This window comes from Bactrocera latifrons, unplaced genomic scaffold (genome assembly GCF_001853355.1).
Source record: "Bactrocera latifrons isolate USDA-ARS-PBARC rearing strain unplaced genomic scaffold, ASM185335v1 scaffold_488, whole genome shotgun sequence".
Taxonomy (NCBI): domain Eukaryota; kingdom Metazoa; phylum Arthropoda; class Insecta; order Diptera; family Tephritidae; genus Bactrocera; species Bactrocera latifrons.
In genome coordinates, this window is record NW_017537143.1 from 47236 (window position 1) to 64737 (window position 17502).

Genomic DNA, 17502 nt, shown 5'->3' on the forward strand with positions numbered 1-17502 from the left:
AAAACGAGTGCCGCAATCCGACTGAATAGGTATTTCGAGTGGCGAATCATATACCAATACAGTTTTTCGAAAGTCTTCCTCGCTATATGGATCGGTGCTTTGGGAAATTCATTCATCACCATGCAAATTTGTAGCAAAACCACGGAGTTCATTTTTTCGTTAGAGCACCTTTATGGTATGCCTTCTGTGTCTCGAATCCGTTCAATATATATGAAGACCATCTGGTCCGTCCAAATTAAATTTAGTTATGATTGTGTGCTGCATTTTTAGCGATTAATCATTAGTAATTAAATTTTTAAGTTTTTTAAGGTTTTTAAAATTGTTTAGTTTGTATTGAATGCATAATTCTTCAGAAATTGTGTCAATTGGAGCAAAATAGACGAATTTACAAGAGTTTCATAACTTTAACTTTAGCTTTAAGTATACTTCATAATCATTTGAAATTATGGGTCGTATTTATAAAAATAAGTTTAGTCGACCTTCTTACGAAAAATTGGGTTTGTTCCTTCAAAGTGTTCAAAAAAAGTGAAAATTTATACTTAAAAAAACCTTTCGGTGTTACCTGATTATAAGAGGGCTCCGCAAACCGAAGCACGTTCAAATAAATGCTGCTAGTGCCATATTTGCTTTTATTCAAAAGAAAACAATTCTGCTTTTTATTGTTCTTATATCAATATTATTATCATAAAAATAGTGTTGTTTAGACCATAGACTGAAGAGCGTTTCTCTTTGCGATATTGGAGTAGCTAAATCATGTAATACTTGTATATTTCCATTATGATTTAACCTGTGTATACATATGTAAATCGTCTGATTTTACATGATAGTAAATAACGTCGGGTATTGCGCAAAATCATTAAAAGTAGACGAACATTTCATCCTATTCTGTTATTCGTTTCTTTTGATGTTTAGCTCTTCAATTATGTCGACACGTTTGTATTTCAATTTTGTGAGACGAAATAAATTAAATAATAAAGATACTTTATTTTAAGTTATGAAATAAGTTTAAAAGTGCTCTGTTGTGTTATTTTTACATTATTAAAAGAAGTTAAGGAAGTAAATAAATATTCGTACTGACTGTTAGTACGCATAAAAATCACATTTGCATTCCATGTAGTTTCTGTGAGGTACTGCTAAGTCCGTTTTGAATTTTACTGCACAATTTTCCTACATATCTGTATGTAGGTACTTACATAAATATAAGTGAATATACATAATTTTTACAGGAATATGCACATTTGTATATATAGATTCATATGTAAGTATACATGCATGTATGCCTATTGTAAGTAGCCCATCGTCAGGCTTTGACCGTTTTTGCATTCAGTCTGCAACACTGAATTGTGGGCGGCGCGACGTGTTTGCCCAACGAAATTAATTCCTATTTGTTTTCTATATTTAAATCGCTGCCGCCGATACCGCCACCATGTTATATCTTTCTTTTTTTTTTAGTTCTAAACACTACAAGAGATTGTGTAATAAGCAGACAATACAAAAATATATAGATACCGCGAAATCAACTTAGCTCAATACAAGACATTACAAGACATTTCGAAATGACGGATAACGTGGCTTGTGCAAGTGTTTGTGTGAATGTGTTATATGTATTACTACATTTTAGTTTCTCAAAATTTTCACATGATTATCCGAATAATTAACAATGGAGGCATTTTGTATTCATAAAAGAGTTATATAATAAAAGTTGAGTACATTAGGTTGTAGTTTTTACGAATGCAGGTCGGTCGTATAGTATACATATACTAATAATGTAATAAAAGAAACGTTAAAAATTCCATCTGAGCCATAAAGGAAAAAACTAAATTGTTTAATACAAACAAACATTCAACCGATTCATGTAAAATAATTCGGGCAAGTACTTATTATACAATCCGTTGTAAATTTTCTAGTTTGAATATTGCCATAATACATGTACATATATTTGTTATATACTTTCATGATATACTTATGAAATGAAGGAGAAAAACAATGCTTGAAAAAGTTTATTGAACGATTTGTAAATAGCAATATTTTTGCAATTATTACTGAATTTGAAGCATTTCAGAGTAGAAATCATATTATTTTTAAGTCTTTTTTTTTATGTTTGATTTAATGTTAAAATAATTATTTTCTACTCTTTAGAAGAATGCTTGTGGTCCAGTGGCACTCAATATGCAATGCATGTATATGTATATACATGTATTACATTTTCCATTAATTCCATGCAATATTACCTCAAGTAAATATATTCTCATCCACGTTGTCATGTGTTAATTTTTTAGATAAATGTGTTGTTTTAGGCTGTTTTCCTTGTAATGCTCGACAGATTGAACGGTGCCAAAAAAGCCAAATATCATGTATGGAAAGTTACCTTCAAATATGTGTAATTGTTGCACGTATGTGCCGCATTCACAATTTTGTTTGGAGTTAAATAATTATAATCTACAAGCATTTTTCTTAGTTCCTAATGCATACTAGTTTGCTGAATGCAGAGTTAAACATAAAGTTACAAGTAAAACATTGGGTTACCGTTATGACAATATAAATAGATGAAAACAATACAAAATAATCCAAATACCGTGATGAAATGGATTAGCTAGCAGTTCCTGACACAAAGATTACAAGTAGTATAAGATGCCAAGCCGAAATGTCCTTTAAAATGCATTACTATCTGCATCTGCGTCTTCCCATTGTCATACAGAACGATGGTGAGTATGTATGTTTGATTTTGTGCATTTAGAAATGCTGAATTTTCCATTTTGCGCATGAGAAAGAAAATAAATAAAAGACCTATTATTTCGATCTTTATATGCAGCTATTTTTTTCTTTTAAGCTTAATTTTCGACTATCAATGAATGTTAATAAAAAAAATACATTTTTATTAAATACTATAATTCACAGAGATGATCCAAAACGTTATAAATCGCAATGAGAGAAATCTCTTTGGTATAAACGGAACTAAATAACAATGTGTGTTGGAGTAAAGTTAATTTGAACGTTTCAATAGTTCGATACACATTATATAATATTTATAAATTTACTTTGCATTTAAGGTGACAAATAATCAATCCAAAGATAATTTGATATTTTTTGTACCCTGAACCAGGGTATATTAAGTATGTCAAGAAGCTTGCAATACCTAGAAAGAAACGTCATAGACCTTAGGAAATATAGTATATAAAATATATAAATTATCCTGTGATGAGCTGAGTCGATTTAGCCACTTTTTACGCGAACTAGTCCCTCAGTACTTAAGATATTGGTCTGAAATTTTAAACACGTCTTTTTCTCGGATAGATATAGCATAGAGTCTACTTATGACAAACTTATTCTTGTGACAAGTTCTCATCACGAAATTTGTTACGTATTATTCCAAAGTAACGGCTAAATTTCGAAACAAATGTTTAGATAGGATACTATAGCATATAGTTGTCATATAAAGCGGACGATCAAAATGAGGTCCTTGTATGGAAAACATAATATTTATCTTCAGTTCAACCGAACCGTATTTTCTTGCTAGTTATAATACTGGTGGATTTTTAAACTTTTAAGTTCATCTTTCAGGAGAGGCTTCGAGTTACAGAAGTTTTCATTACAACATAAAATTTCAAAAAACGGTAAAATATAGATTTATACACAGTTTTATTTCTCTACTTCGAATAAAGTTTTTGCTTATGTACTCAAAACATTTACTTTGCTTATTTTAGTGAAACATTTTCTAATTTGTTTAGTGTTTTGTAGTGTTCGTAAGTTGAATTATAATTATAATAAATATTCGGTTCTTCAATATCGTCTGTTTAAATGCGGGTGAGCAAATTTCATTGTTCATCTAAATATAATCTGTAACAATAATATTTGAGGTGATGAATACGCGCGCCGACTTCTATGTGAACTTTTTACAAAGTGGGATTTCCCCGAAAATGTGACCCACGTGAGAAAATAGAAGTTTTGTGGAAGAAAATTTGTATGAAATTCGTTTTCACGGTAGGGAGGTCTTCCTGTTGTGAAAGTTTGAGTTACGGATTTGGATGAAATTTGACTTCTACATGCTATACCATATCAAGAGTTCGAGTTTTGCAGAACTTCTAGTTATCAGTTAACAGTATATGACTTAACAGGTGGGATGAAAATTTCATAAGCTTATACATATTAGTGGTAGATGGTACCACTAACATCAAATCCATATGATTTTTAGTGAACCCCTACCTTTAAAAGATACATGTACAAATTTTACTTCTATCGAACTATTAATTTATGTGATATATACCTAGTACTTCGGTGAAGCAATTTGTATTAATTTACAAAAAATTATCAAAAGGAATTTCGAGTGATGATAGAGGAGTGCTTTTTGCGAGGAAAAATACTGTTGAAAACAAGGTCAATGGAGCATATTGCATACGTTTTGAATGAAATGGGTGCCGCGCAAGCTCTGTAGTGTTCTTTAATCATAATAAATCGCAGTTTTGGGTTGATTTCTGACAATGCATGAAGCTTGGTTCCATCATTCTACACCGGAGTTCATTCGACAGCCAGCCGAGTTAACTGCACCTGATGAACCGACCCCATTGCGTGGAAAGTGGCAAAAGTCGGCTACCATGGATAACAGATGGAATCAGCATTTTGAGATGCACGTGGTATAATATTCATCGGCTTTTCTCAAAAGTTATTGAAGCATTTGAAGGCCCGATTTTAAGAATATGGTACGATTGCGATTCTTCCGGCGCCGCGATTTGGTGGTACGGATGGATAGAGGAGCTCCTCAGGATTGAAAAATGTATACACATATACGTCCTCAGACTCATAGTTTTCGAGATATTTCACTTTAAAGTTCCACAATTTTCTATGGAATTCACTCTTATTTTGTTTTGTTTTGTTTTTGTTTACATGTCATGACAAATACTAGTGTTGCCACATATTGTGTTTTGAAAAAACTATTAAATAATTTTCTGTTTAACATATATTGAGAGAATGGTACAAGTTTTTGTTGTATCTTATGTTATATGATAAATAAAGATAAAAAATAATATTCCTTTGTGTCGAACTACTTTCTGCACTGGCGGCCTTCGGCCGCGCTTAAAAAAAAATAACCCTGATCAGTCCAACACCGGGGTGATCATAATTCTTTTGTGTCAAACTACTTTCTGCACTGGCGGCCTTCGGCCGCGCTGCAAAAAAATAACCCTGGTCGGTCCAACACCGTGGTGATCATAGTTCTTTTTGTTGGCAATATAAAACCGGTATTTACTAAATATAGTATAATAATATTAAATATACGAAACAATATTTCATTTTGAATAATTTATATCTCTAAGTATGAAACAGATTTTTGATTATATTTTCAGGACACAAAGTATGGCAACACTGCTAATTGTCATAAATGTAAACACACAAATCTCTTGAAACTTTGAATGTGCAAAATAGTTTTTAAAGTATATTTATTTTCTTAAAAATATACAATTAGTGTAAATTTTGATATATACGAATGTGTACGGTGTAATTAAATATATATTAATTATAAAACGTGTGAAAAGTGAGTTAAGCATAGTGAAATAACGAGCATTGTTTCTACAAATTTTTTAACTTTAAAGTGAAATATCTCGAAAACTATGAATCTGAGAATCGTACATGTGTTTTTTTAATCCTGAGGAGCTCCTCTATCCATCCGTACCATCAAATCGCGGCGCCGGAAGAATCGAAGAAGAATGAACAAACGGTCAGAAGCTGTAATCGTTGTATCGCCTTCGTAGATAAAAATATTGATAATAAAAAAAATGTTATCAAAAAATTTTTTTCTGTCAGCCTACTAACTTTTCAGTCCACCTGTTATCTGACTCACTATTTAGTAATAACAATATCATAAAAATAGATGAAGTGTGGCATTTTAAATAAGCATAAAAACTCTGGACTATTAGGTAATATTAAATGATAGTGAATAGAGAACATAATGTACTTGTAGACATACAAATTTATAGTTGAATTTAAGTCAAATAACGAAAAATAACAAATTTCAACGAGAACGGCAAAAAACTAGCCAAGCATAGCTACATACTTTCATTTTATTTGCCACAATCAAAATAAAACGAGTTAATAATAGGGAATTGTAATAAAAAATGTTTGTAATGTATGTACAAAGAAGCTTTCGTTGCGGCAACTCTTTTCGGCAGAGCTACAATGAGGAAGTGTTCTGATTTGTTTTTGCTATGACAACATGCTTTGTGTTTTTGTTAATAACAGTTCGCTGCTAAAAAAATTTGTAATTTTTTTCAGTTATACCATTTGTCTGCTCTCTATCTTTGGTTCTGCTTTCTTATCAAAAAATTTACATGTAAAACATACACTAAAATTGTGTATTTAGTTTAAAACAAAAAATTATATGACTTGGAAATGTCTTTGATCAGAACGTCATCATCCATGTTTTGTACGGTGTTCAGCGATTAGGTATGAATGAAAATATACACGCCGTTGCAAATACTTATATCAAAAAAGAGCAGTGACTCGACCATATTGAATTAATTCTTCATACTGCACTACAAAAGTTACCACTGCTCAAAAATGAGTGAAAATAATAAAAAAAAAATTCGCTATTTTGGACATTTTTGCGTAGAAAAGAGAAGAATGCCACGCAAGCCACCAATGAAATTTGTGAAGTTTGCGGAGCATCATTCGTGTAGCAATTTCGAAATTTCGATTTTCTCTAGCGGAAAAATGGCAAAAAGTGGTCGACTAAATGTCAATAGTTTTAATTTTAAATTTAATCTTATTAGATTGTTTATCGTAATGTCTACCTTTGTAACAGGTGTTAATCTTAGCAACGTTGGTGCAGTTAAAAACCTGCTAGGCATCTCAAAATAAATTATCCTAAAATCGTTCAGTAGTTAAGGAGTTTACCCTGGAAAAAAGTGACACGTAGTTTTTATACATTTTCAGACATACCTTAAATGATAAAGTAAGAAATAAAATAAAAAAACGAGTTGACATTGTAATTATGAGAAATGTCATGAATTATAAGAAATATGCTTAAGTTAAGTAAAACATCCGTAATATGAAGTCTCAATAAAAAATCTTTCTCATGTTCGAGATGGATAATTTACGCATTCATAAAATCTACTTTCTTCACAAGTTTTTTTTTATTTTGTATCATACGTTTATTTCCTTAACTTTTCTACCAACCGTTTAGGAAATGCGATCGTAACAAATTGATATGCATAGACATATGTATGTATAAAGACGAATTTACCTGTAAAGACATTTTAACCGTTTGGATATAACTGAGCATTACTTGTTTTTGAGCAAACTACCATATTAACAATTGTAATAACGAAAAGAGAACTAGTGGCCGAGAATTAGGTGTGGAAAAGTGCCGCAGGGCATGTTCATACCTGAGACATTGAGAAGCTGCATGATTGAGACGGACGTATCTTCATATTTGCAAACATCATCCTCAGGACAGGTGCAGATTTTTAATTAATCAAAACAAAAACATGATAATTAAATGTCTTCAAAGCAAACAAATATCAGATACTATGTGCCGAAACATAAATACAAATAATGAGAGTTAATATATGATGCGAGAAGAGTTAATGCATTTTATGGAAAAAGTTATCTACATAAACAATTAATTTACCTTGCGCAAAAAGAAGACATAAAGTATTAAATTGAATTGGATCATCACTAGCTATCAATACTGCGACTAATTACTGCCACCATTGTTTTTTCTGCTTTTGCCCTTGATACCTCCTCGATTAATTCCAATCACAATTAAGATAGCACTACTACTTCTGTAATCATCGCAAATAAATTAATACTACTTTGTACTAATATATTATACTATACTTACATACACGTAAAAGCCTAAAAGAAAAAGGAAAAACAAACAAATAAGAAAAAACTATTGTAACCAACGTATGTAACAAAAGTGTAATTGCTCATTTATAGTTAATTTCAGAGACGCGCTTTAACTTCAGTTAAATTCATTAAAATGAAAAGCATAAATTCAAGAAAAGTACTCCTATCGAAGCATACGAAGTAATTAAATTATAATTACAGTAAGGTCACTAATAATATCTGTTTTTTATCTAATATTTATTCAATCTATCTGCTTATCTATTATATACAATACACTTACTTCATATATGTGTGTGTTATTTTTTATCGATGTTTAAAATTTGCAAACCGTGCCCCTTTTGAATATTAAACATAGAGTAGCATTTCAATTTTAATTCACTGAATTATTCAAGGTTTGTTATTTCTGTTTAAAGTCGGATACACATACCTAAACCTTTCAAATTATTGCAGTTAAACATCACTATGACAAACATTGATTGTAAGTAAAATTGATCACTATGTTCAAACGGGCCAAATATATTTATATCATATAATCATAGCCAGCGGTTTAGCAATTTCAATCAGAGTTGTCATTCATTTACGGGGTTAGGTGTAGTTAGAGAAATGAAAAAGAACAATTTAAAAACATGTTTTTGGTCAGTACATTATTTTATTTTATAGAAATAAAAAGCATATTATCATTAAATAAGGTTTCGACTTGATTGGACTTGACACAAATTAAAACAAATAATAATCTTTTAAAAAGTAATGGCTGTTTGTAATGCTCCAGCTCCAATCGAAGCTGTTTGCGCTGATCATCACTAATCCTTAGAGACTCATCTAAATCAATCCAATATAATTTTATAATTATTTTAATTAAGGGAAAACCTAGTGAGCGAAGCTTTTTTAATTATTGAAATAGCACTCTTAGGAAAAAGTTTTTCAAACGTTCAGGAAAAAAGCTGTTACAAGAAATTGTTTGCAAAAAATGGCAATAAAAAAGACCTTCGATCAGACACTAGCAGAAATAGAAATTAGTTGAGCTTTCCATCGAACCTGTCCATTGTGCTCTCTCTTTCATCACATGTATTCCTAAAGATCCAGAACTCAGACGAATTCCAGGAGTTTGTTGGGCTCAATTGAGGTGATGGATAGGGATCACCACTTAAATGGATTCAAAGGCCTTGAGCTTGGGTCGAATTGGAGTGTACTCTAGAATTATGTGTTATGGAGATTCCGGTTCCATGTCATAAAAACGGAAGTTTGCACAAGAAGTTGGACAGGTGTTTCTTAAGCCTGCGCGTTTGCAACCTGATAGAGGGTCCCAGAAAATTTTCATGTTTACAAAAAACTGAACCATTGAAATCTAACGAGCTACAGTTGTCACCATTCAAAATTCATTGGTTTGAAAAAACGCATTTATAATTTTGGAAGTCAGTTACATTAAGATAAATTATCTTAAATATACGCTCATATCTCCAAATCTATTTGTCGAACCAACTCACAATTTTGTGAAACTATTTCTGAAATATTTTACTTTAAGAAAATGTAAATTACTTTTCGAAAATTCTGGCTACGCCAAACTACAAACATAAACTTCTCTACGGAGAAACTTTTACATGTTTAATATTAACCATATTAATGTTTTCACTGTTAATTTACAAGCAGATATCATTTTACTGTAATACTGTTTACTAATTATGTGTTAATTTAATTACATATCTTTGATTATTAATTTTCACATGAAATGATACACTTATATAAATTTAATTTTAAAATGATGTAAGTGTTCGAATTTACGTATTTGCCAATTAAGTGCCTGTTTGATCATAGTTTTAGCTCCAGTAAGTGCCAACGGTTCTAAGTAGTATGAAATAACGATTGCTTATTCAAAATTAATCTAAAATATTTATATGCGGATTTTTTTTTAATATCATTAAAAAAGAAGATTACCACATGTTGCAAGGTTATACTCTTATAAAACAAAAGGATTCAATATATCAATCTTATATTTAAAATATTTATTTTCCCAAGTTACAGATATCGATTCTTATCTACAAGAAAAAGCACAAATTGGTGATTTTCCCATGGGGAAGAGCATTCTCGCGAAACCTATGATAAGGCTGATTATGCTATGTTATAGTCGTATTGTTGATATCTTACATTATGTTTATATGTGTATATACCTACATTAGATCTTAGCAATAAAATGTAATACACGGATTTGTCCGGAAAGTAGTAAGACTGATCGATTTAAAAAAATTTATTGAACCCATCGTTACAACTCTTTAAAAAGTTTCAAATGACGATCCATTTGCGTCGATGCAGCGCTGCTAGCGCGATTTCCAAGCATTGAAGGCGTCACGGAATTGTCTTAAGTCGAGGTGCATGCTGCTTGGATTCCCTTTCATCGGCCTTTGCAGGCAAAGAAACAAAGAAAGTTCGGGCGGGCCTCATCTGGGCTGTAGGGCGACTGCTGAATCGTTGGGATTCCGTCCATAGTTAGGTAGCTGTTCGTACACAAAGGAAGTGTGAGCCGGAGTGTTGTCGTGGTGCAACTTCGAATCGTCTGCGATGTCTTGTTGGACCCGATTGACCCTTCGTTTGAGTCTCTTGAGGACTTCCACTTAAAATGGTGGACGATGCCTTTGATGTCTAAAAAGACAATGAGTATCGTTTTCACTTTGGGCCTGTTCATTCTTCCGGTCTTCATCAGCAACTTCTTCCCGGCCTTGGTGCCACCGAAACACACCACTTCTTGCTAAAGCAATATCTGGGTAAGCCTGCTTGATCATATCAAACGTCTCTCTCGCAGAATTAACGAGTTTCACTCAGAATTCAATCGCGTACTTCTGCTCTAACGAACGCTGAATTTTCGGCTTGCACCATTCACAGAAACACGTCGCTCGAAAATGTTTATCCTGTCTCTCCAGATGCTCGGAGACAACTATCCAGCCGCTCGTTCGATAGCTAGAAACGCCCTCGACCAAATCCAGTCGGTGCGCGAGTTAATTTTTACATTAAGTAAAAATGAGTCAAAAGAATATATTTTGAGCTGAACCGAAATGTGTATTCTATATTTATACTCTTAAGACTTACTTATTACATGGTTTTTACTTCTATTTATACTAGCTAGTATGATACTTATTACTAGCTGATAGTTTGTTTAGATATAATACCATATATTGTTTGTTACGGTTGTTTACATAAATCTTACTGCTACTTTTACTACTGAGATGTTGGTTATTTACTAGTAATTCTAGTAATTCTAATACTAGTATTTTTTGTTGCACTGATAGTGTACTTCTATTATTCCAATATAATGTTGTTTTGAAGACTTTTCTGAAATGTTGTTCGTTTATTGAAACATGCTGTGTGTTCGTTGTAGTGATAGTGCAATTGTTCCAACTCAGTGTTGGCTTGATGCATTCTGTTTACTGAAACAAAAGGTTGTTTTGATGTTTATTACCACAAGTATAATAAGGAATACGCTCTTTAACTCGCGTATGCTCGGAAGTCAGTCGTGGTGCAACACAATCAATCCTATTACTTTCCGGACAAACGCAGTATTAGTACTTCTAATTTTATATAATAAACTGCTTAATGCATTTTTAAACTTTTCTACCTCTTTATAACGAATTAACTAAATGTATCAAAAATAAGAGATTTTATTTATTATTAATCTGCGTACAGTTCAGCAATCGTTAACGAAAAGTGCATATAATATTTTAAGCTCGACCTGTAAAAGATATAAAAAAGATTCTCAGAACCGTTGTAGCTTAATGTGCTAAATATGTTGTCCAAAACTGAATATCATAGCTACACATTTTACAACAAAAAATATTTGCACGATCCTGTGTGTACTGCCTTGTGGTTTTATATATTATGTACTTACACATATCATAGATCATTTTTTTAACTCCCACGGATTCGGTTGGAAAACATTGTCAAATAAAAAACGCATGCTAGCACTGTTAAAATTTAACTATCAACGTTTAAGCCATTCTGTTGGAAATGTGAATAATTTTCAAAATCTCAACTTCAGGCAAGCTGCGTGGTGTTGCATACACATAAACATAAATACTTCAAGGATTAGTTTTGGTGTGTGTAGGGAAAATCCATAAATGATTTAATTTACAAAAAGGTGATCGAATTAAAAAAATAGTGGCATATAAACATATATGTTATATGGTATATATATGCATATGTATATATTATATATACATATGTACAAATATATGATATAAGAATGTGTCATACTCAAATTCGCTATCTTAAAACTTTTGGTGGACATTAATTGCACTATTTATTCACTGGACTTAAAATTACAAAAATAATTTACAAGAAAAAAATTAATAGTGGCATAAAATGCAAATGAACCTTCTTTTTGTGCTTCGTAAGAATTTTTGGACTGTTATGTGTCAAACAATTCAGCATTCACATAGTCCCAATGCGTTATTTTTTTAAAGCATGGAGTACACGATGTATGAACATGATTCGTTTTAATTGATTCTTTGTATATATTATATAAAATTCTGATTAGATTAAAAAAAAATTTAACACTTGCATCGGTAGAAAATATTTGTTAATTTACATATACATACGTATATAATATACACCACATTAATACTTAGAGAAAGGATGAAACAAAATTTTTTGTTTAACTTAAAATTTAATTTTATCGCTTATATTTGATAATTGATAGATATAAAAATTAAGTTGCTTTATTGACTTAGTTTTTTTAGCCACAAAAAGTTATTCTATCTCATGCAATAAAGAATTAATACATCGATCACATTTTCTTAGCCCTATAAAAGATTAGTTGGATGAGGTAATTTCCTATATAGTTTCCTGTACATATGTATATATTAATGTACATACACATTCATTTAATACTTTAAAATGGAACCCTCTTTTCTCATTCTCTTTTTTTTAAATAGGACTCACGATATTTCTATAAAATATTAATTGGTGACAAATAAGCTTATTTCATCCGTTATTATTCGTCCGTTACGTATATTTTTAGGAAGCAACTGGTAGGTGAAAACCAGTGTTTTAGAATATTTAGTGAGATGGAATTTGTGGACACATATCTCTCAATTCTTTGAGTTTGTTAATTATGATTTTGCACTATATATCTGTTATTATTCAAATTTGCAAATTTTTAGTCCGACCACATTTTTTTAATTCAAAAATATTATATCATACATCTAAAATGTACCTACACATGTATATTTTTTTGGTGACTTTGTCGGTCAGGGCGATTTACGCTCCCCAAAGATAAACTACATAACTTATTCCTGCTTTCGTCTTGCAATGCTCTATTGCTGTTACATCAAGAAGACAACAAAATAACTTATAATTTTTACAAATTAGGAGAAAAGCTCGACTAGACCAAATATGTAGGGCTAAAATATAACGCTTCAAACAATGTGGACATCATTGGAGTGACTTGGCTAATTAATATATGGTATTTTGTTTTTTTGTGGTTAGTCAATTTATTTTCCTTTTTTCTTTATTGATTATTTCTCTCGCTTTTATGTGCATTCCTATTGTAGGCATTTATTAGCTATATATGTTCGATGTATGTATTTGAGCACTCGTACGAATGCATTTAAATATTGTACTATGTTTATGTAAAAGTTCATGCTCTACACTTAACTATTCTCAAAATCAGTCATTTAAGAACTTAGAAACTTTTGTGTGAAATATTCTTTCATATGCACATACCTAAATATATTTATTTTATATAAAATAGTAATTATGCATCTGTAAATGTACTTATTATGCATTTTATGGTAATTAGTTGAATATATTACTGTAAGTTCATATCCCTGCAAGAAACGAAATTGGTTTACAAGAATGATTTCCTATTAAAATATTTCTTAAGGAGTATAGCAACTGTAGTGGGTAAAAAACATGTACAGATTAATTCTTATTTCCATGATATAATCATTTATTTACAGGACTAACACAGGACACTTATCAAGTTTGAACCTCAAGCTAATGAACAATTATTATTTTCGGTTTTTTTCACAATCGTGTGATGTTTCTTTGATCGTTACTTTAAACGCGTGAAATATGGCATATATGTACATATGTACGTCGTCCTGGAACAAAATAAATAATTTGTACTACATGAGAATTTTTAGTCAATAATTTCCTAATAAACTGGCCGTAAAAAATTAGTATTATATATGTATATATATGTGTTTCGAAATGAAAAGAAAGTTGAATTTATATTGTCTTGAAAATCATTTATTTGCGATTTTTCTACATTTTTTTCAATATAACGCAGCTTGATAAACAACATTTCTTTATTTCTGTTCCGGTGCGTAAATGAACAGAGAAGGTGATGTTCGAACTTGTGAACACCAGATTTCATTTCCAGATTTATGGCACACACTTTTAACGACTATCCTTGTCTCCTGTTGATTGTCATCGTAAATGCAATTTTCCCTGGAAACTGAATATGTATGTTTGAACTAAAAAGGCAAATCGTAAACATTAATCAATAGCAACCGATAGTGGAATCAATTGTCGTTTTTAGGGTGGATTGTATAAATTCGTCCTAATGCATTAGATAAGAACACACTTGGATGTCTATCTACTGGTTGGCCGTGCTTTTTACGTAACCATTTATTTAATGATGCATTCCATGCACCATATAAAGGCATTTCCGAATAGAGTAATGTTCTCGCAAACGGATCACTAACGCAAATTGAGAAAAAACTCGTCAATCTTATTTTTGTTCTTGGCGGTGTTTCCGTTGGCTGCAGTGTATTCTTTGGGTTGAAATAAACTCTTGGGACTTTCCTAAATGAACTGCGAGATGCGCAACAGTCGGAAAACGCTGCATTGCAGTTCTCGACCCATTTGGTGATCTCATCTCGTTCAAGGCCAATAACCGCCATGTTGCTTTCTTTGGTGACACACTTGCAAACGTATTTGATCGATTTCACCAAACTGCAGTACTCAACATTAATATGAATTTGAATGTAAATTAGACGAATAGTACTACATCCATGTGTTGTCAACTTCGATATTCATTCCTCTCAATTGGATGCTGAATGTTCTGCCATTGTCGTCTGGTAAACGACGCCGTTACAATGGATATTCATCATTTCGCGTGGATAGTGTTTCATGCATTTATTGTCAGACATACAAACAGATGTGGGGTTGTGGTGTCCACAAGGTCCATGAACCATATTGGATCATACAGGACCGCATCCACCAACCAAAAAAGGGTGTGTGCAAGCGACAAACCTCTTTTTTGTCCCTGTTCTGGCTTTGCTAAGGCTGTTTTCGAGCATATTATGAAATTCAATAACGAATTCAGGAGTGCCTTTGCGTTTAAAAGTAAAATTTTACTTCAACAACTCTGGATGTAGTGGCGGCCATAGCTGCGTTGTCAGTATACCTAGTATGTATGTCGCATCGCCACTGAGCCGATATTAAGATAATGCTTTATAGTTTTCTTGCCCTTAAACTTTAAACTATCTAAAATAACTTTCCTAATGATTTCATTTGAAATAACTGCCCGTGTTTGTCTTATGAAGAGTAATAATGATAAATACCATTGCCCTGCTTCAGATTAAATTGATTATTAATTATTTTCATTTTGATTGTACCTAATTGTTTCTTGCAGGGACATTTATGCATTTTGTTTATGGGTATTAATACTTTGTAATTTTGAAGGCCAAATGAATTTATGAAACATTTTATTTCTTTCACGAATTCCGTGCTACTACACGCCAACATAGGATGAATTTCATCCGTTCATTGAGGCTCTCTTGCCGTTTGTCAAATCGTTTTCGTATTCATGGTTCAATTTGCAAGCTGCCAAACGAAAGTATTACAAAAAACATGAAAAGCGTATGTCACTGGAGGAGGAGCGACATTGCAAGGATGAACTACAAGTAAGATCTACTTTTAACATTTTCCAAATAATATTGAAATGTTCACTATATTTTCTGACACTTTGAAATGTGAAATAATCAAATTTTAGTGACAAAACTAGAGTTTAGTAAAAAGTATCACAGCAGGAAAAGTTAAATCAGTATACCTAATCTATTGATTTTCGATTTTCCGGTTAACTTTCCAGTACCATAACTTAGCTTTGCCTAACTTGATTTGCTACTCTTGAGTATTTCCGTCTTTGGTTGGGAGTGTATAAAATATTTGCCTACATCCGAACCTAGCCCTACCTTACTTGCTTAAAGTGGCGGATGCTGGGAATATTTTATGCTAAAATTAATAGTCATATGTTATAATAAGTTTCCCAACTCCTAGGATTTACATTGCGACAAAGTATCCGGAAATTGTAAATAAAACGCAAAATATTTAATTATTCATTTATATTTATTTTGTCGCCTTCTAAGTAATCCCCACCAGATGTAATACACTAATGCTCTTTCCTGTCCGCGAAACATTTTTCATAAGCACTTTTTGGGACAGAAGCAGAGCAGAAGGCCTGCTCCTATAGCGAATTTTGTTTTATCTCTTCGATCGACTGAAGACGAGTTTCACGGAGCGGAAATTTCAATTTGGAACAAGAAAAATTCCCTCAGAGCCAACTGTGGTGATTGAGTGAGGGTATTCCTTGGGTATTTAGCTTTTCGGTCACAATCGCGGCTCGATGCGATGGTGCATTCGGCTTTTTCGGAACGAGTCGAGCAAGAACGCGTTTCATACTATTTCATATTATTATTTTTACCTGGTAAAAAGTATTGGATGGTAAGCAGGAAATATAGTATAAATTCATAATATTCATAAGTGAATTTTTTGGCTTCGCAATTCGAACCTTTTTTCATCTATCGGTTTCATATAACAACCTTAAATATATTAGACCGAACTGTCAAATTTCCTTGGTAAATTTCGAATTATAATGTATTTGTTATAAAACATTAAATTCCGCTAAAGTTCTTACTCTTCGTTATTAGAGTAAGTTGGAAGCATATAACCTGATACTTAGAGTAACTTATTAACCTAGGTAATTTTTAATTGAGATGTTGCACTTATTTTCATAGGTGAAACAAAATTTAACCGCGTTTATTTTTACATTTTATATCTATTTTTCTCTGAAAAACTATATAAGTGTATTTATGAAATAGAACGAAAAAGCGGAGGTGAAACAAAAGTGGGCGTCCCGGTTATTAGGAAAACTACGTAAGGATATTACTCAGGAATGTCGAGAAGATTTCGTACAATCCATCACCGGCAAACGAAAATCGATTTGTGTACTTTCGAATCCCGATCAGAAAGGCAAAATGCGACGAATCGACTGCTTACGACAGGCAGATAAGGTGTGGCGCTTGGATTTGGTTATGGTCATACTTTTTAAGGCGATACCGCTTGAAAGCACAGATGGAGAACGACTGGAAAAAAATCCCGAATGTACACACCCTAGCTTATGTGTAAATCCTTATCACATTAATGTATCTGTTCGCGAACTGGACTTGTATTTAGCGAATTTTATCAATACACATGATCCGCTTGACAGCCCAAATCCGTCGTCACCTCCTCCTACATCAATAGCATTATTCTCATATAACAATGAACACACCCATGCTAACTCCAATAGCAACACTAATGTCAGTAATAACAATATAAACAAAATAAAGAAAGATGGTGAAACACGCAAAGAGAAAGGTAATAAAAGCTTTTCCATACTTAAATATA

General features: G+C 32.1%; 1 protein-coding gene across 12 annotated transcripts in view; it reads left to right on the forward strand.

Annotated features, from left to right (window-relative positions):
• Positions 1–461: 461 nt before the first annotated feature.
• The window catches only part of LOC108973533 (uncharacterized protein YMR317W), a 47527-nt gene continuing 30486 nt past the window's right edge, over positions 462–17502 (forward strand). Inside the window, exons 1-7 of one of the 12 annotated variants that reach the window (XM_018940869.1) lie at positions 1337–1701; positions 2140–2236; positions 2298–2354; positions 2459–2705; positions 7175–7447; positions 15585–15740; positions 16935–17472. In XM_018940869.1, the coding sequence (XP_018796414.1) occupies positions 7367–7447; positions 15585–15740; positions 16935–17472 (775 nt within the window). In that variant the 5' untranslated portion in view covers positions 1337–1701; positions 2140–2236; positions 2298–2354; positions 2459–2705; positions 7175–7366. Of the gene's footprint in view, positions 933–1336; positions 1702–2139; positions 2237–2297; positions 2706–7174; positions 7448–7479; positions 8043–12575; positions 13310–13579; positions 13620–15584; positions 15741–16934; positions 17473–17502 lie in introns of those variants that run through there. The other 11 variants (XM_018940867.1, XM_018940868.1, XM_018940872.1 and 8 more) reach the window with 11 other exon arrangements.